At 48.2% G+C, this 19590-nt stretch overlaps 1 protein-coding gene across 1 annotated transcript in view; it reads right to left on the bottom strand.

The window, feature by feature from the left end:
• Positions 1-19590, bottom strand: part of gucy2f (guanylate cyclase 2F, retinal) — an 82463-nt gene that overhangs the window by 5595 nt on the left and 57278 nt on the right. The window contains exons 13-17 of the mRNA XM_055664819.1: positions 16872-17064; positions 15116-15290; positions 11356-11454; positions 8391-8485; positions 4662-4747 (exon numbers count right to left, since the gene is read on the bottom strand). Of these exons, the coding sequence (XP_055520794.1) occupies positions 4662-4747; positions 8391-8485; positions 11356-11454; positions 15116-15290; positions 16872-17064 (648 nt within the window). The remainder of the gene's footprint in view (positions 1-4661; positions 4748-8390; positions 8486-11355; positions 11455-15115; positions 15291-16871; positions 17065-19590) is intronic.

Here is a 19590-nt window from a genome sequence, read left to right as displayed (position 1 = left end):
CATCGCGGTTCGGTTTCCACCACCACGTACAAGAAGCTACAAGACAGACACCGTTGTACGCATTCGCCGAGACGTGTGGTCAGCTCTGGCTGAACAACTTCTTATCTTGTGTGTGGACACGATATGAAGAGGAGGAAGGACAGCGTTAGTGTGCGGGCGATCGCTGGTCGGTGGGTCAGTTCAGCGCTGTATCTCCGAAGCTAAAACTAAAAGGTAAAGCGGTGGAAGGAAAGAGAGGGAAGGTCCCATCACAGCAATTATTTAACACCGGCCAGCCCAAGACAAAGAAAAGAAAAGAAAAGCACATCACAAAACGTGCAAGGGGAACCAAGGCGAGAACTCAAAGATCACCACAGTCACACAGGTATCGTCGTCACACTACCTCCGTTACACCTGCACCACGGGGGGCTGTGCTGCTTTTAACTTTCTGCGTTCTGCAAGCTCCTCCAGGTTCAACCCATGACTTTCAGCTCTGTGGAAGATATTTAGATAACGGCGTAACTCCAAGACAGCTGAATGACCCTCGCTCACAGAGCTGTGTAGCTTTAAACCAGCACTGAACAAGGCTGGTAAATATGGCTCACATCCAAGACTGCTTACTCAACCATAAGATCATAAGATCATGAGTTCAGAAGTGAGGAGCAGAATCTTTTTGGACAGAGATGAGGAGAAATTTATTTTGTCAGAGTGGTGAATCTGTGGAATTCTTTGCCACTGAAGCCAAGCCAATGGATATTTTTAAGGCAGAGATAGATAGATTCTTGATTAGTACGGGCGTCAGAGGCTATGGGGGAGGCAGGTGAATGGGTTTGGGAGGGAGAGATAGATCAGACATGATGGAATGGGGGAGTAGGCTTGATGGGCCGAATGGCCTAATTCTACTATTGATTATGACCCTAATGAGAATTAAGCCATTCGGCCCATCAAGTCTACTCCATCAGGACCTATACACCAGGAAGTTCAGATCCAGAGCCAGCAACATAATGAAGGGCCCCTACCACCCCAGCAACGGACTGTTCCAGCTGCTACGGTCAGGCAAACGCCTCCACTGTCATGCTGTGAAAACAGAGAGGATGAGAAGGAGTTTCTTCCCACAGGCCATTAGGACTGTAAACTCTTATCTCACCAGGGACTAACTTCCTGCTGTGTTGTGTCTTTTTTAAATTGCTGGGGATTTTTTTCCAATATATTAACACTGATTCTGTTCTATTCTGTTCTGTTGTTTTGCACAATCTGCAGGCGTTGCCAATTTCATTTCACTGCACATCTTGTATGTGTATGTGACAAATAAACTTGACTTGACTCATTCAATCATGGCTGAAGAATCTCTCCCTCCTAACCCCATTCTCCTGCCTTCTCACCTCTGACCTCTGACCCGTACAAATCGAGAATGCCTTAAATATCTGCCTCTAACCACTTGCACTCTTACCTGGTAATTGGCTTTCAACGGTTGAATGGTGGGTTATTGTCACTTGTACCCAAGTACGGGCACCTGATGTTTACGCATGCATTCTTGAAAAATGGTTTAATTAATATTAAAGCCGAGTTGACGAGCTCAAGATGCTTCCCAAGATGGCGCCCAACCCTTGCGACCATTTGCAGAATCAGATCTACAACCACATATTACAATCGCACCACACTCTTAAATCTCTCCTCCTTCCGACTTTAACTGTGCCCTTGCACTTGCAACTGTACACTGTAAAAAGCTTTGAGTCATCATGTGGATACAAATGCTGGAGAAACTCAGCGGGTGAGGCAGCATCTCTGGAGCGAAGGAATAGATGACGTTTCGGGTCGAGACTCTTCTTCAGACTGATGTGGGGTTGGGGGGGCGGGAAGAGGAAAGGAAGAGGAGCAGACAGTAGGCTGTGGGAGAGCTGGGAAAGGGAGGGGAAGGAGGGAGAAAGCAGGACTACCTGAAATTGGAGAAGTCGATGTTCATACCGCTGGGGTGTAAACTACCCAAGCGAAATATAAGGTGCTGCTCCTGCAATTTGCGGTGGGCCTCACTCTGGCCATGGAGGAGGCCCAGGACAGAAATGTCGGATTTGGAATGGGAGGGGGAGTTGTATTGCCTTTCTGTTGACTGGTTAGCACACAACAAAAGCTTTTCACTTTACCTCGGTACACGTGACAATAAACATAGACAATAGGTGCAGGAGGACGCCATTTTGCCCTTCGAGCCTGCACCGCCATTCAATATGATCATGGCGGATCATCCTCTAATCGGTACCCCATTCTTGCTTCCCCCCTATATCCATTGATTCCTTTAGCCCTAGGAGCTATATCTAACTCTCTCTTGAAACATCCAGTGAATTGGCCTCCACTGCCTTTTGTGGCAGGGAATTCCACAGATTCACAACTCTCTGAGTGAAAACATTTTTCCTCATCTCAGTCCTAAACTGGGCTACCCCTTATTCTTAAACTGTGGCCCCTGGTTCTGGACTCCCCCAACATGGGGAACATTATTCCCTCATCTAGCCTGTCCAATCCTTAATAAACTAATGGCTCATTTTTTGAAATAATACCCCTGGCAGCATCCTCGCAAGATTTGTTAATAACCATATAAACCAAATAACAATTACAGCAGGGAAACAGTCCATCTCGGCCCTACAAGTCCGTGCCTTTTTTTTCCCTTAGTCCCACCTGCCTGCACTCAAACCATAACCCTCCATTCCCTTCTCATCCATATGCCTATCCAATTTATTTTTAAATGATAAAAACAAACCTGCCTCCACCACCTTCACTGGAAGCTCATTCCACACAGCTACCACTCTCTGAGTAAAGAAGTTCCCCCTCATGTTACCCCTAAACTTCAGTCCCTTAATTCTCAAGTCATGTCCCCTTGTTTGAATCTTCCCTACTCTCAGTGGGAAAAGCTTTTCCACGTCAACTCTGTCTATCCCTCTCAACATTTTAAAGACCTCTATCAAGTCCCCCCTTAACCTTCTGCGCTCCAGAGAATAAAGACCTAACTTATTCAACCTTTCTCTGTAACTTAGTTGTTGAAACCCAGGCAACATTCTAGTAAATCTCCTCTGTACTCTCTCTATTTTGTTGACATCCTTCCTATAATTGGGCGACCAAAATTGTACCCCATACTCCAGATTTGGTCTCACCAATGCCTTGTACAATTTTAACATTACATCCCAGCTTCTATACGCAATGCTCTGATTTATAAAGGCTAGCATACCAAAAGCTTTCTTTACCACCCTATCTATATGAGATTCCACCTTCAAGGAACTATGCACGGTTATTCCCAGATCCCTCTGTTCAACTGTATTCTTCAATTCCCTACCATTTACCATGTACGTCCTATTTTGATTTGTCCTGCCAAGATGTAGCACCTCACATTTATCAGCATTAAACTCCATCTGCCATCTTTCAGCCCATTCTCCCAAATGGCCTAAATCACTCTGTAGACTTTGGAAATCCTCTTCATTATCCACAATACTCCCTATCTTGGTATCATCTGCATACTTACTAATCCAATTTACCACACCTTCATCCAGATCATTGATGTACATGACAAACAACAAAGGACCCAACACAGATCCCTGAGGCACCCCACTAGTCACCTGCCTCCAACCTGACAAACAACCATCCACCATTACCCTCTGGCTTCTCCCATTCAGCCACTGTTGAATCCATCTTGCTATTCCTGCATTTATACCCACCAGTTTAACCTTCTTAACCAACCTTCCATGAGGAACCTTGTCAAAGGCCTTACTAAAGTCCATATAGACAACATCCACTGCTTTACCCTCGTCAATTTCCCTAGTAACCTCTTCAAAAAATTCAAGAAGATTAGTAAAACATGACCTTCCAGGCACAAATCCATGTTGACTGTTCCTAATCAGACCCTGTTTATCCAGATGCTTATATATATTATCTCTAAGTATCTTTTCCATTAATTTGCCCACCACTGACGTCAAACTAACGGGTCTATAATTGCTAGGTTTACTCTTAGAACCCTTTTTAAACAATGGAACAACATGCGCAGTACGCCAATCCTCGGGGACTATTCCCGTTTCTAATGACATTTGAAATATTTCTGTCATAGCCCCGGCTATTTCTACACTAACTTCCCTCAATGTCCTAGGGAATATCCTGTCAGGACCTGGAGACTTATCCACTTTTATATTTTTCAAAAGTGTCAGTACTTCTTTTACTTTGAACCTCATAGTATCCATAGCTACTCTACTAGTTTCCCTTACCTCACATAATTCAATATCCTTCTCCTTGGTGAATACCGAAGAAAAAAAAATGTTCAATATCTCCCCCATCTCTTTTGGCTCTGCAGATAGCTGTCCACTCTGTCTCTCCAATGGACCAATTTTATCCCTCGTTATCCTTTTGCTATTAATATAGCTGTAGAAACCCTTTGGATTTACAAAATAATTGATGCACACTTTGAAATAGGCGCTGTTATTCAAGAACGTGATCCCTGTGTAAGATGCGATGTAGCCAAGAAGGGTGAAATTATTTTTCTTTGCATTCAGTTCAGTGACAATTCTACTGTACAGTCCACACAATCACACTAAGTATAGGAGTGTCAGACAGCAGGCTGCAACCAGTCAGTGCACAAGAGTTGCCACCTTTTAAACGCCATCCCGTACACTTTGAGTCTGATTTTTTTCACCTTGATGGGACGTGCTTACCCTGGTTTGATTGCTGGAGGCTCAGGGAGAGGATCAGTAAAGTCATCTTTCCCCACCAGCCAATATGTCTCTTCAATGCCTTTGCCCTGAAATATGAAGCAAATGGAGTCAGGGAGTCACAGAGTGATACAGTGTGGAAACAGGCCCTTCGGCCAAACTTGCCCACACCGGCCAACAATGCCCCAGTTACACTAGTCCCACCTGCCCACGTTTGGCCCATACCCCTCCACACCTGTCCTATCCATGTACCTGTCTAACTGTTTCTTAAACGTTGGGATAGTCCCAGCCTCAACTACCTCCTCTGTCATCTCGTTCCATACACCCACCACCCTTTATGTGAAAAAGTTACCCCTCAGATTCCAATTGAATCATTTCCCCTTCACCTTAAACCTGTGTCCTCTGGTCCTCGATTCACCTACTCTGAGCAAGAGATTCTAAGCATCTATCCGATCTATTCCTCTCATGATTTTTATACATGGTTAACATGTCAGAGCAAACCGAACAGAAACACATATAAAATCATGAGAGGAATAGTTTGGGTCGATGCACAGAGTCTCTTGCCCAGAGTCGGGCAGCAAGGTGGCACAGCAGTAGAGTTGCTGCCTTACAGAGCAGGAGACCCAGGTTTGATCTCGACTACGGGTGCTGTCTGTACGGAGCTTGTACGTTCTCCCCGTGACCGTGTGGGTTTTCTCAGAGATCTTCGGTTTCCTCCCACACTCCAAAGACGCACAGATTTGAAGGTTAATTGGCTTGGTATAAGTGTAAATTGTAGCTAGTGTGTGTAGATAGTGTTAGTGTGTGGACAAGGACAAGGTGGGCTGAAGGGCCTGTTTCCGCGCTGTATCTCTAAACTCAAGTAGGGGAATTGAGAACCAGAGGACATTGTTTTAAGCTGTGGGGGGATGTTGTAGGAAAGATATTGTCAAGTTTGAAAGGGTTCAGATAAGATTCACGAGGATGTTGCCAGGACTAGAGGGTGTGAGCTATAGGGAGAGGTTGAGTAGACTGGGTCTCTATTCCATGGAGCACAGGAGGATGAGGGGAGATCTTATAGCCGGGTACAAAATCATGAGAGGAATAGATCAGGTAGATGCACAGAGTCTCTTGCCCAGAGTAGGGGAATCGAGGACCAGCGGACATAGGTTTAAGGTGAAGGAGAAAAGATTTAATAGGGATAACATTTTCACACAAAGGGTGGTGGGTGTATGGAACAAGCTGCCCTAGGAGGTAGTCGTGCCTGGGACTATCCCAATGTTGAAGAAACATTTATACAAGTACGTGGATAGAACAGGTTTGGAGGTTCAGTATTGATGTGGATAGAGAACTGGCTGGCAAACAGGAAGCAAAGAGTAGGAGTAAACGGGTCCTTTTCACAATGGCGGGCAGTGACTAGTGGGGTACCGCAAGGCTCAGTGCTGGGACCCCAGCTATTTACAATATATATTAATGATCTGGATGAGGGAATTGAAGGCAATATCTCCAAGTTTGCGGATGACACTAAGCTGGGGGGGCAGTGTTAGCTGTGAGGAGGATGCTAGGAGACTGCAAGGTGACTTGGATAGGCTGGGTGAGTGGGCAAATGATTGGCAGATGCAGTATAATGTGGATAAATGTGAGGTTATCCATTTTGGTGGCAAAAACAGGAAAGCAGACTATTATCTAAATGGTGGCCGACTAGGAAAAGGGGAGATACAGCGAGACCTGGGTGTCATGGTACACCAGTCATTGAAGGTAGGCATGCAGGTGCAGCAGGCAGTGAAGAAAGCGAATGGTATGTTAGTTTTCATAGCAAAAGGATTTGAGTATAGGAGCAGGGAAGTTCTACTGCAGTTGTACAGGGTCTTGGTGAGACCACACCTGGAGTATTGCGTACAATTTTGGTCTCCAAATCTGAGGAAGGGCATTATTGCCATAGAGGGAGTGCAGAGAAGGTTCACCAGACTGATTCCTGGGATGTCAGGACTGTCTTATGAAGAAAGACTGGATAGACTTGGTTTATACTCTCTAGAATTTAGGAGATTGAGAGGGGATCTTATAGAAACTTACAAAATTCTTAAGGGGTGGACAGGCTAGATGCAGGAAGATTGCTCCCGATGTTGGGGAAGTCCAGGACAAGGGGTCACAGCTTAAGGATAAGGGGGAAATCCTTTAAAACTGAGATGAGAAGAACCTTTTTCACACAGAGTGTGGTGAATCTCTGGAACTCTCTGCCACAGAGGGTAGTCGAGGCCAGTTCATTGGCTATATTTAAGAGGGTGTTAGATGTGGCCTTTGTGGCTAAGGGGATCAGAGGGTATGGAGAGAAGGCAGGTACGGGATACTGAGTTGGATGATCAGCCATGATCATATTGAATGGCGGTGCAGGCTCGAAGGGCCGAATGGCCTCTACTCCTGCACCTAATTTTTATGTTTCTATGTTTCTATGGAGGGATATGGGTCAAATGCAGGTAGCTGGGACTAGTGTAGATGGGACATGTTGGCCAGTGTGGGCAAGTTGGGCCTAAGGGCATGTTTCCACACTGCAAGACTATATGACATTGTGAGTGATCCCCACTCCTAGAATGTAATAAAGTACCTGGATTACAGCAACCATAATAATGTGCAAACTCTATCAATGATAAAGCAATCTTGATTACATCGGTATAGAGTTTAGAAAAATGCATGGAAACAGGCACTTTGCCCCACCATGTCCATGCTGACCATCCATCACCTGTTTGGGACATCAAATCTAAACCACCATTCAATCATGGCTGATCTATCTTTCCCTCTCAACCCCATTCTCCTGATTTCTCCCCATAACCCCTGACACATGTATTAATCAACCTCCACCATAAAAACATCCATTGACGGCCTCCACAGTCTTTTGTGACAATTAATTCCACAGATTCACCACCCCCACATGAAAGAAATTCCTCCTCATCTCCTTTCTGAAGATATGTCCTTCTATTCTGAGGCTGTGACCTCTGGTCCTCGACTCTCCCACTGGTGGAAACATCCTCTCTACATCCACTCTATCCTGGCCTTTGACTACTCGGTAAGTTTCAATGAGGTCCCCCCTCATCCATCTAAACTCCAGCGAGTACAGGCCCAGCGCTGACAAACGCTCATCGTAGGTTAACCAACTCGTTCTGGGATCATTGACGTAGACGCACATGGGGACCCCCTCTCCAGAACCAGCACATCCCTCCTCAGATGCTGAGAGAATGGAGCGGCTGGGCTTGTATAGTCTGGAATTTAGAAGGATGAGTGGAGATCTTACTGAAACATGTAAGATTATAAAGGGTTTGGACATATTAGAGGCAGGAAACATGTTCCCAATGTTGGGGGGAGTCCCGAACCAGGGGCCACAGTTTAAGAATAAGGGGTAAGCCATTTAGAACGGAGATGAAGAAACACTTTTCCACACAGAGAGTGGTGAGTCTGTGGAATTCTCTGCCTCAGAGGGCGGTGGAGGCCGGTTCTCTGGATACTTTCAAGAGAGAGCTAGATAGGGCTCTTAAAGATAGCGGAGTCAGGGGATATGAGGAGAAGGCAGGAACGGGGTACTGATTGTGGATGATCAGCCATGATCATATTGAATGGTGGTGCTGGCTCGAAGGGCCGAATGGCCTACTCCTGCACCTATTGTCTATTGTCTATTATCAGGTATGGGGCCCAAAATTGTTCACGATACACCGAATGCGGCCTGACCAGCGCCTAACGGAGCCTCAACATTCCCTTCCTCACCTTTAACTCTGTTAGTCCGCGGACCTGTATTTTATATCCCTTGTTCAAGCTGCGGAGAATTTTCACAGTGCTCTGGTTGACATGTATCCGATAAGCTGCAAAGACAGAAACAGCAACAGTGTTGGTGGCAGACACAGTGTGGGTGGCAGACACAGTGTGGGTGGCAGACACAGTGTGGGTGGCAGACACAGTGTTGGGTGGTGGACACAGTGTTGGGTGGGTGGGGACACAGACACAGTGTTGGGTGGCAGACACAGTGTTGGGTGGGGACACAGTGTTGGGTGGGGACACAGTGTTGGTGGCAGACACAGTGTGGGTGGCAGACACAGTGTTGGGTGGCAGACACAGTGTTGGGTGGTGGACACAGTGTTGGGTGGCAGACACAGTGTTGGGTGGGGACACAGTGTTGGGTGGGACACAGTGTTGGGTGGACACAGTGGTGGGTGGTGGTGGGGGACAGTGTTGGGTGGGGACACAGTGTTGGTGGGACACAGTGGGTGGACACAGTGTGGGTGGCAGACACAGTGTTGGGTGGGGACACAGTGTGGGTGGGGACACAGTGTTGGGTGGCAGACACAGTGTGGGTGCAGACACACAGTGTTGGGTGGCAGACACACAGTGTGGGTGTGGGTGGCAGACACAGTGTGGGTGGCAGACACAGTGTGGGTGGGGACACAGTGTGGGTGGGGGTGGCACAGTGTGGGGTGGGGGACACAGTGTGGGTGGGGGACACAGTGTTGGTGGCAGACACAGTGTGGGTGGGACACAGTGTTGGTGTGGGTGGGGTGGCAGACACAGTGTGGGTGGCAGACAGTGTTGGGTGGCACACAGTGTTGGTGGGGACACAGTGTGGGTGGGGACACAGTGTGGGGGGTGTGTGGGTGGGGGACACAGTGTGGGTGGGGACACAGTGTGGGTGGGGACACAGTGTGGGTGGGGACACAGTGTTGGTGGGGGGACCGTGTGGGGTGGGGACAGTGTTGGTGGGGACACAGTGTTGGTGGCAGACACAGTGTTGGTGGCAGACACAGTGTTGGTGGCAGACACAGTGTGGGTGGCAGACACAGTGTTGGTGGCAGACACAGTGTGGGTGGCAGACACAGTGTGTGACACAGGTGGGGGACACAGTGTGTTGGTGGCAGACACAGTGTGGGGTGTTGGGACACAGTGTTGGTGGTGGACACAGTGTGGGTGGCACAGTGTTGGGTGGCAGACACAGTGTGGGTGGGGACACAGTGTTGGGACACAGTGGGGGGACACAGTGTTGGGTGGGGACACAGTGTGGGTGGGGACACAGTGTTGGTGGGGACAGAGTGTTGGGGTGGGGACACAGTGTTGGGTGGTAGTGTTGGTGGCACAGTGTTGGTGTGGACACAGTGTGGGTGGGGACACAGTGTTGGTGGCAGACACAGTGTGGGTGGGGACACAGTGTTGGGTGGCACAGTGTGGGTGGCACAGTGTGGGTGGCAGACACAGTGTTGGTGGGGGACACAGTGTTGGGGGGCAGTGTGGGTGGCAGACACAGTGTTGGTGGCAGACACAGTGTGGGTGGGGACACAGTGTTGGTGGCAGACACAGTGTGGGTGGGGACACAGTGTTGGGTGGCAGACACAGTGTGGGTGGTGTTGGGTGGCAGACACAGTGTTGGTGGTGGACACAGTGGGTGGGACACAGTGTGGGTGGCACACAGTGTTGGTGGCAGACACAGTGTTGGGTGGGGACACAGTGTTGGGTGGCAGACACAGTGTGGGTGGGGTGGACACAGTGTGGGTGGGGGACACAGTGGGGTGGCAGACACAGTGTGGGTGGCAAACACAGTGTTGGTGGCAGACACAGTGTTGGTGGGGACACAGTGTTGGGTGGCAGACACAGTGTGGGTATGGACACAGTGTTGGGTGGTGGACACAGTGTTGGGTGGTGGACACAGTGTTGGGTGGCGGACACAGTGTTGGGTGGTGGACACAGTGTTGGGTGGTGGACACAGTGTTGGTGGCAGACACAGTGTTGGGTGGCAGACACAGTGTTGGTGGCGGACACTGCGATACAAAACAACAACACAGGGCGGTACGGTGGCGTAGCGGCAGAGACCCCAGCTCCATCCTGATCACCGGTACTGTCTGTACGGAGTTTGTATGTTCCTCCCCGACACGGCGTTTGTTTTCTCTGGGTGCACCGGTTTCCTACCACACTAGCATTGTAAGCAGCGTTGGGCCCCACAGCTGAAGAGGGCAAGGATCCACAGAAGGTTTATCTGAATGCTACCGGAAATGACTGGGTTGAGCATATGATGGGCATTTGACGGCACTGGGCCTGTACTTACTGGAGTTTAGCAGGACGAGGGGGGTGGGGGGACCTCATTGAAACTTACTGAATAGTGAATCTTTACACTGTATCTTGGCAATAATAAACGTAACCTTAAACCTGAAGAAAGTAACTATGTTTTCTGGTTTTCCTCTGGTCTATGATTGAGTATTTCCAGATGATAACATTGGTCGATGCAGCACAGTCGCTCGATTTGTGAATCATGGTCATTATACCTCAGTTGTGACGAGAGATGGATCAGCCATGATTGAATTAGATTATTAGATTCGATTAGAGATACAGCGCGGATCAAGGACCTTCAGCCCACCGGGCCTGCGCTGACCAGTGATCTCCCCCTGTAGTAACACTATCCTGCACACACTGGGGACAATGTTTACACATGCCAAGCCAATTAACCTGCAAACCTGTACGTCTTTGGAGTGTGGGAGGAAACCAAAGATCCCAGAGAAAACGCGGAGCAGGTCACGGGGAGAACGTAGAAACTCCGTACAGACAGCGCCCGTAGTCGGGATCGAACCCGGGTCTCCGACGCTGCAAGCGCTCGTAAGGCAGCAACTCTGCCACTGTGCCACCCGTACTTGCAGGGTCGAATGGCCGAATTCTGCTCCTATCACTTCTGATCCGATGATCCGATGATACTCACGCAAACTTGTGGATTCCATACGCGAGGCGGTGTTGATTGTGTCTCCGAAGAGGCAGTATCGTGGCATCGTCAGCCCCACCACACCGGCCACACATGGCCCTAGGGGAGGAGAGGGACAAGAGAATGAAAACATCCATTAGAACCACTGCACAATGTAGCTTTATGGGCCGGTCCTTTAGGACATTTTTTGGGCAACTGCCGCAAAATATTCCACATGTTGAAAAATCTTCAGTGACAGTGGCGACCAATTTTACTGTGTAGGCTGTTGCCAGGTGTTGTCATAGGTTGTCGCCAGGTGTCGTAGGTGAATTCCATTAAAATTAGTCCCTGGCAGCCGCCTAAAGAGTTGCCCAAGTGGGACAGGCCCATTAGTTTGAAGTTTGACTCTCAAGAAGGGCCTCCACCCAAAACGGCATCTTCTCTCCAGAGATGCTGCCTGTCCCGCTGAGTTACTCCAGCGCTTTGTGTCTATCTTTAGTTTTGTTTAGAGATACAGCGTGGAAGTTGGCTCTACGTCCCACCGTGTCCACACCGACCAGCGATCCCCACACACTAGCACAATCTATCCTACACACACACTAGGGACAATTTACTATTTTTTTTACCGAAGCCAATTAACCTGCAAACCTGTACGTCTTTGGAGTTTGAGAGGAAATCTCGGAGAAAACCCACGCAGGTCACGGGGAGAACTTACAAACTCCGTCCAGACAGCACCCGTAGTCGGGGTCAAATCTGGGTCTCTGGCGCTTTGGTTAAGATTGTAAATTGTCCCTAGTTTGTAGGATAGCATTAGTGCATGGGGATCGCTGGTCGGTGTGGACATGAGGGGCCGAAGGGCCTGTTTCTGCGCCTGTATCTCTAAACTAAACTGAATTAAACTAAAATAAACTAAAGTGAACTGTATGCAAAGAAGAATTTCACTGTACCTAGGTACATGTGACCATTGTACAGGGCTACGTTGAGAAACTTTGCTTTGGGTCCTATACAGGCAGATCACGCCACTGTATATGACACCTACATACAATGATCTGACTGATGAAGGCCAATATGCCACAAGGATGAGAGGGTATCTTATTGAAACATAGAAGATTATTAAGGGATTGGACCAGCTAGATGCAGGAAACATGGTCCCGATGTTGGGGAAGTCCAGAACCAGGGGCCACAGTTTAAGAATAAGGGGTAAGCCATTTAGAAAGGAGATGAGGAAAAGCTTTTTCACCCAGAGAGTTGTTAATCTGTGGAATTCTCTGTCTCAGGCGGCAGTGGAGGCCAATTCTCTGGATGCTTTCAAGAGAGAGTTAGATACAGCTCTTAAAGATAATGGAGTCAGGGGGTATGGGGAGAAGGCAGGAAATGGGTACTGATTGTGGATGATCAGCCATGATCACATTGAATGGCGGTGCTGGCTCGAAGGGCCGAATGGCCTACTCCTGCACCTATTGTCTATTGTCTATTTTCTAAGCCTTTATGGCCAGCCTATCTGCCTGTGATGCCACTTTCGAGGGACTATGTACCTGCATTCCTAGATCCCTCTGCTCTACAACACTCCCCAATGCCCTGCCATTCACAGTGTAGGTTCTGCCCATGTTAGTGCTCCCAAACTGCATTACCTCACATTTCTCTGTATTAAATTCCGTCAACCATTCCTCAGCCCACCTGGCCAACCGAGTCCTTTGTCCCGTTTTACACTTCCTTATCTATGTATCTCCCTCTCCCCTGACATCAGTCTGAAGAAGGGCCTCGACCTGAAACGTCGCCCATTCCTTCTCTCTGGAGATGCTGCCTGTATGACCCGCTGAGTATCTGCAGCATTTTGTGTCTATAATTTGTTCTATGACTCTCGGCTTCCAATACAGCAACACTGAACACAGTCGCGGTGGCTCGGCGGTAGAGTTGCTGCCTGACAGTGAATGCAGCGCCTGAGACCCGGGTTCGATCCCGACTACGGGTGCTGTCTGTACGGAGTTTCTACGTTCTCCCCGTGACCTGCGTGGGTTTTCCCCGAGATCTTTGGTTTCCTCCCCCACTCCAAAGGCGTACAGGTTTGTAGGTTAATTGGCTTGGTAAATGTAAAAGCTGTCCCCAGTGGGTGTAGGATAGTGTCAATGTACGGGGATCGATGGGCCGAAGGGCCTGTTTCCGCGTTGTGTCTCTAAAACTAGAGACATAGAAACATTGAAACATAGAAATTAGGTGCAGGAGTAGGCCATTCGGCCCTTCGAGCCTGCACCGCCATTCAATATGATCATGGCTGATCATCCAACTCAGTATCCCGTACCTGCCTTCTCTCCATACCCTCTGATCCCCTTGGCCACAAGGGCCACATCTAACTCCCTCTTAAATATAGCCAATGAACTGGCCTCAACTACCCTCTGTGGCAGAGAGTTCCAGAGATTCACCACTCTCTGTGTGAAAAAAGTTCTTCTCATCTCAGTTCTAAAGGATTTCCCCCTTATCCTTAAGCTGTGACCCCTTGTCCTGGACTTCCCCAACATCGGGAGCAATCTTCCTGCATCTAGCCTGTCCAACCCCTTAAGAATTTTGTAAGTTTCTATAAGATCCCCTCTCAATCTCCTAAATTCTAGAGAGTATAAACCAAGTCTATCCAGTCTTTCTTCATAAGACAGTCCTGACATCCCAGGAATCAGTCTGGTGAACCTTCTCTGCACTCCCTCTATGGCAATAATGTCCTTCCTCAGATTTGGAGACCAAAACTGTACGCAATACTCCAGGTGTGGTCTCACCAAGACACTGTACAACTGCAGTAGAACCTCTCTGCTCCTATACTCAAATCCTTTTGCTATGAAAGCCAACATACCATTCGCTTTCTTTACTGCCTGCTGCACCTGCATGCCTATTTTCAATGACTGGTGTACCATGACACCCAGGTCTCGCTGCATCTCCCCCTTTCCTAATCGGCCACCATTTAGATAATAGTCTGCTTTCCCGTTTTTGCCACCAAAATGGATAACCTCACATTTATCCACATTATACTGCATCTGCCAAACATTTGCCCACTCACCCAGCCTATCCAAGTCACCTTGCAGTCTCCTAGCATCCTCCTCACAGCTAACACTGCCCCCAGCTTAGTGTCATCCGCAAACTTGGAGATATTGCCTTCAATTCCCTCATCCAGATCATTAATATATATTGTAAATAGCTGGGGTCCCAGCACTGAGCCTTGCGGTACCCCACTAGTCACTGCCCGCCATTGTGAAAAGGACCCGTTTACTCCTACTCTTTGCTTCCTGTCTGCCAGCCAGTTCTCTATCCGCATCAATACTGAACCCCCAATGCCCTGTGCTTTAAGTTTGTATACTAATCTCTTATGTGGGACCTTGTCAAAAGCGTTCTGGAAGTCCAGATACACCACATCCACTGGTTCTCCCCTATCCACGCTACTAGTTACATCCTCGAAAAATTCTATAAGATTCGTCAGACATGATTTACCTTTTGTAAATCCATGCTGACTTTGTCCAATGATTTCACCACTTTCCAAATGTGCTGCTATCCCATCTTTAATAACTGACTCTAGCAGTTTCCCCACTACCGATGTTAGACTAACTGGTCTGTAATTCCCCGTTTTCTCTCTCTCCCTCCCTTCTTAAAAAGTGGGGTTACGTTTGCTACCCGCCAATCTTCAGGAACTACTCCAGAATCTAAAGAGTTTTGAAAGATTATTATTAATGCATCCACTATTTCTGGAGACCTGAGGTGCGAGACGGGACGGGACGGGGGGGAGGGGGGGGGGGTGTCTCACCTGAATGTATCCCAATACGTATCTTGACGGGGACCTCGGGCATGTGCCTCATTCTGAAGGAACCCACGGAGCTGAGGAGGTGCAGAGACATGTTGGCGATCTCCGCAGCGTGCCTGTTGCCGTTCCTCTGTGGCAGTCCCGACGCCACCATGTAAGCATCACCGATCGTTTCAACCTGAAGGATCAAATGGAAGATATTGACACTTCCGCAAGATAGACACAATCGATTGTTCCGCAAGGTTTAGTTGAGTGAAAGATAGACACAAAATGCTGGAGTAACTCAGCGGGACAGGCAGCATCTCTGGAGAGAGGGAATGGGTGACGTTTCAGGTCGAGACCCTTCTTCAGACTTGAGTTGAGGTTGAGTTGAGTTGAGTTGAGTTGAGTTGAGTTGAGTTTAGTTAAGACACCCAAGGTCAGGATGCCTCTGGCACTGTGCGTGTGCAGCTCTGCCAGCTGAACCTGAGCCACCAGATGATTGTTTGTTGGTGAGAACCAAAGGGCTTGTTTCCACACTGTACGATGCTCTGACTGTATTTTCAAGGAACCCAATAGTTGTGAAGAGCTATACGGCACGGTGGCGCAGCGGTAGAGTTGCTGACTCACAGTGCCAGAGACCATAGTTTGATCCTGACTACTGGAGCTGTCTGAACAGAGTTTGTACATTCTCCCCGTGACTTGCGTGGGTTTTCCCAGGGTAATCCAGTTTCCTCTCACATTCCAAAGACGTACAGGTTTGTGGCTAATTGGCTTTGGTATGAATTGTGAATGGTCCCTTGTGTGTGTAGGATAGTGTTAGTGTATAGGGATTGGCGGGATGAAGGGCCTTCTTCCCCCCTGTATCTCAAGTCCAAATTTTGGGATGTCTTGAGGTTGTGCTAGGTGCTATAGGAATGCAAGGTCTTTCTAATGTTCCTCTGAGAAGAGGAGATGCTAGTTGAGTTCAGTTGAGTTTAATACAGGTCCTTCTGCAGTTGTACAGAGCCCTAGTGAGACCACACCTGGAGTATTGTGTGCAGTTTTGGTCCCCTAATTTGAGGAAGGACATTCTTGCCATTGAGGGAGTGCAGCATAGGTTTACAATTCCTGGGATGGTGGGACTGTCATATGCTGAGAGAACGGAGCGGCTGGGCTTGTACACTCTGGAGTTTAGAAGGATGAGAGGTTATCTCATTGAAATATATAAGATTGTTAAAGGCTTGGACACACTAGAGGAAGGAAACATGGTCCCGATGTTGGGGGAGTCCAAAACCAGGGGCCACAGTTTAAGAATAAGGAGTAAGCCATTTAGAACGGAGACGAGGAAACACTTTTTCTCACAGAGAGTGGTGAGTCTGTGGAATTCTCTGCCTCAGAGGGCAGTGGAGGCCGGTTCTCTGGATACTTTCAAGAGAGAGCTAGATAGGGCTCTTAAAGATAGCGGAGTCAGGGGATATGGGGAGAAGGCAGGAACGGGGTACTGATTGTGGATGATCAGCCATGATCACATTGAATGGCGGTGCTGGCTCGAAGGGCCGAATTGCCTACTCCTGCACCTGTTGTCTATTGATTTAGTTTAGTTTAATTTAGTTTAGTTTAGTTTAGTTTATTGTCACATGAGCAGAGGTATTGTGTACTATGCAGTCAGCAGGAAGACTGTACATGATTACAATCAAGTCGGGCATAGTGTGCAGATACAGGATAAAGGGAATGAGGTTTAGTGCAAGATCAAGTTCAGCAAAGACGGATGGTGTGGATGTTCCCTGCAAACCCTCACCTTGTATACATCGTGATTGCCTAAAACAGCATCGAACAAAGTGTAGAGGTCGTTCAATAGATCAATGACCTGGATCGGCTCACTCATGGCTGATATTGTGGTGAAGCCCACAATGTCGCTGAAGTAGATGGTCACCTCATCGAAATACTCCGGCTCCACGTTGCCGCCTGTCTTCAATGTTTCTGCCACAGATCTGTGGAGAGACACAAGAGAATGCGATTACAAGGGCGGGTCATGGTGGCGCAGCGGTAGAGTCGCTGCCTTACAGCGAATGCAGCGCTGGAGACCCGGGTTCCATCCCGACTACGGGCGCTGTCTGTACGGAGTTTGTACGTTCTCCCCGTGACCTGCGTGGGTTTTCTCCGAGATCTTCGGTTTCCTCCCACACTCCAAAGACGTACAGGTTTGTAGATTTGTAGGCTTGGTAAATGTAAAAATTGTCCCTAGTGTGGGTGTAGATAGTGTTAATGTGTCGGCACGGACCAAAGGGCCTGTTTCCACACTGTATCTCTAAACTAAACTAAAAGCAAATCACAGTGAGGAGGTGCCTGGTGAACTCACTGTGGTGGATGTTAATTTGTGTTTATTGTGTGTTTTGTTGTTTATTATTATATGTATGACTGCAGGCAACGACATTTCGTTCAGACCGAAAGGTATGAATGACAAATAAAGAAATCTAAACTAATCTATAATCTAAAAAATCTGAAAGTTAATTATCTCCATAGATGTTCATAAATTCATAGGTTATAGGAACAGCCTTAGGCCATTCAGCCCATCAAGTCTACTCCACCATTCAATCATGGCTGATCTATCTCTCCCTCTCAACCCCATTCTCCTGCCTTCTTTCCCCCCCCCCCCCCCCCCCCAACCACATTCTTGTGTTCAACTTTGTTTATTGTCACAAGGCAGCACAGGAATAGGTCCTTCAGCCCACAATGTCTGGGCCAAACTTGATGCCAAGTTAGAGGCGGCACAGCGGCCCTGCAGCGGAGTTGCTGCCTTACTATGCCAGAGACCCAAGTTCGATCCTGACTGCGGGTGCTGTTTGTGTGGAGTTTGTACGAGTGCTCCGGTTTCCTCCCACTTTCCAAAGACATGCCGGTTTGAAGATTAATTGGACAATTGTCTCCGGTGTGCAGGATAGAACTAGTGAACGGGGTATCAATGGTCAGTGCAGAGTCAGTGGGCCGAAGGATATATTTCCATGCCGTATCTCTAAACTAAACTAAATAAACACAACTTTAAGGAAGTATGGGGCAATTTTTTTTCACACAGGGTGGTGGGTGCCTGGAACATGCTGACAGAGGTGGTAGTGGAGGGAGATACAATAGTGGCGTTTAAGAGACTTTTGGATGGGTACATAGATATGTGGGGGATGGGGACATAAGGTAAGTAAGAATTGATCTTGGCCTCATGTTCAGCACAGACATTGTGGGCCGAAGGGCCTGTTCTTGTAATACAGAGCGGAAACAGGCCCTTCGGCCCAACTCGCCCACACCAGCCAACAATGTCCCTGCTAACCCAGTCCCACCTGCCTGCGCTTGGTCCATATCCCTGCAAACCTGTCCTATCCATGTACCTGTCCAACTGTTTCTCAACCAATGGGATAGTCCCAGCCTCAATTACTTCCTCTGGCAGGTTGTTCCATACACCCACCACCCTCTGCGTGAAAAAGATACCCCTCAGATTCCTATTAAATCTTTTCCCCTTCACCTTGAACCCGTGTCCTCTAGTCCTTGATTCCCCACTCATCCGGTGGCAGTGGTATACGGTGGCAGTGTTAAAGCGCATGCCTTCTGATTCAGGGACAGTTTCTTCCCAGCGGTTATCAGGCAAATGAATCATCCAACCACAACCGGAGAGGAATGCTGAGCTACTGTCGTCCTCATTGGTGACCCTCGGACTATCCTTGATTGGACTTTACTGGCTTTACCTTGTACCAACCGTTATTCCCTTATCATGTATCTATACGTTGTAAATCGCCCCGCGCGGCCTAAAATGGCCGTGGGACTTATCATCACCCGCCTGGGGCTTGGACATCGGGAGAGAAATTGAGAGCAGGGGAGAGAAAAGACTTTGCCTTCCATCACAGTGAGTTCACTGTGATGGATGTTTGTGTGAATTTAATTGTGTGTATGTCTATAGGACATTGTCTTTGTTTGTATGGCTGTGTAAATAAAATTTCGTTTGAGTCTCACTGGGGCTCAAATGACAATAAATTTGTATTGTATTGTATTGTATTGTAAACGGCTGGATTGTAATCATGTATTGTCTTTCCACTGACTGGTTAGCGCGCAACAGAAGCTTTTCACTGTGACAATAAACTGTAACTGTAAACACTCCTATTGTATCTGTCAAAGATAGACACAAAAAGCTGGATTAGGGTGTCACGGTGGCTCAGCGGTAGAGTTGCTGCATTACCGGCCTGTCCCACTTACGCAACTTTTTTGGTGACTGCCGGCACCCGCCATAGGTCGCCGAAAATGTTCAACATATGGAAAATCCAGCGGCGACCAGAAAGATGCTGCGACTCTTTGGGTGACTAGGAGACGACTCACGTCCGTACAGGCGACAGGTCTCGGGGTGAAGCCTGTATGGTCGTGAGTAGTCGCCCAAAGAGTTGTGCCTTATTCTGGTCGCCGCTGGATTTTCAACATGCTGAAAATTTTCACCGATCTCTGACGGGTGCCGGCAGTCACAGAAAAAGTTGCGTAAGTGG

This window comes from Leucoraja erinacea, chromosome 45 (assembly GCF_028641065.1).
Source record: "Leucoraja erinacea ecotype New England chromosome 45, Leri_hhj_1, whole genome shotgun sequence".
Classification (NCBI taxonomy): domain Eukaryota; kingdom Metazoa; phylum Chordata; class Chondrichthyes; order Rajiformes; family Rajidae; genus Leucoraja; species Leucoraja erinaceus.
The sequence above is the reverse complement of the archived record's forward strand: the minus strand, read 5'-3'. Positions and strand labels throughout refer to the sequence as shown.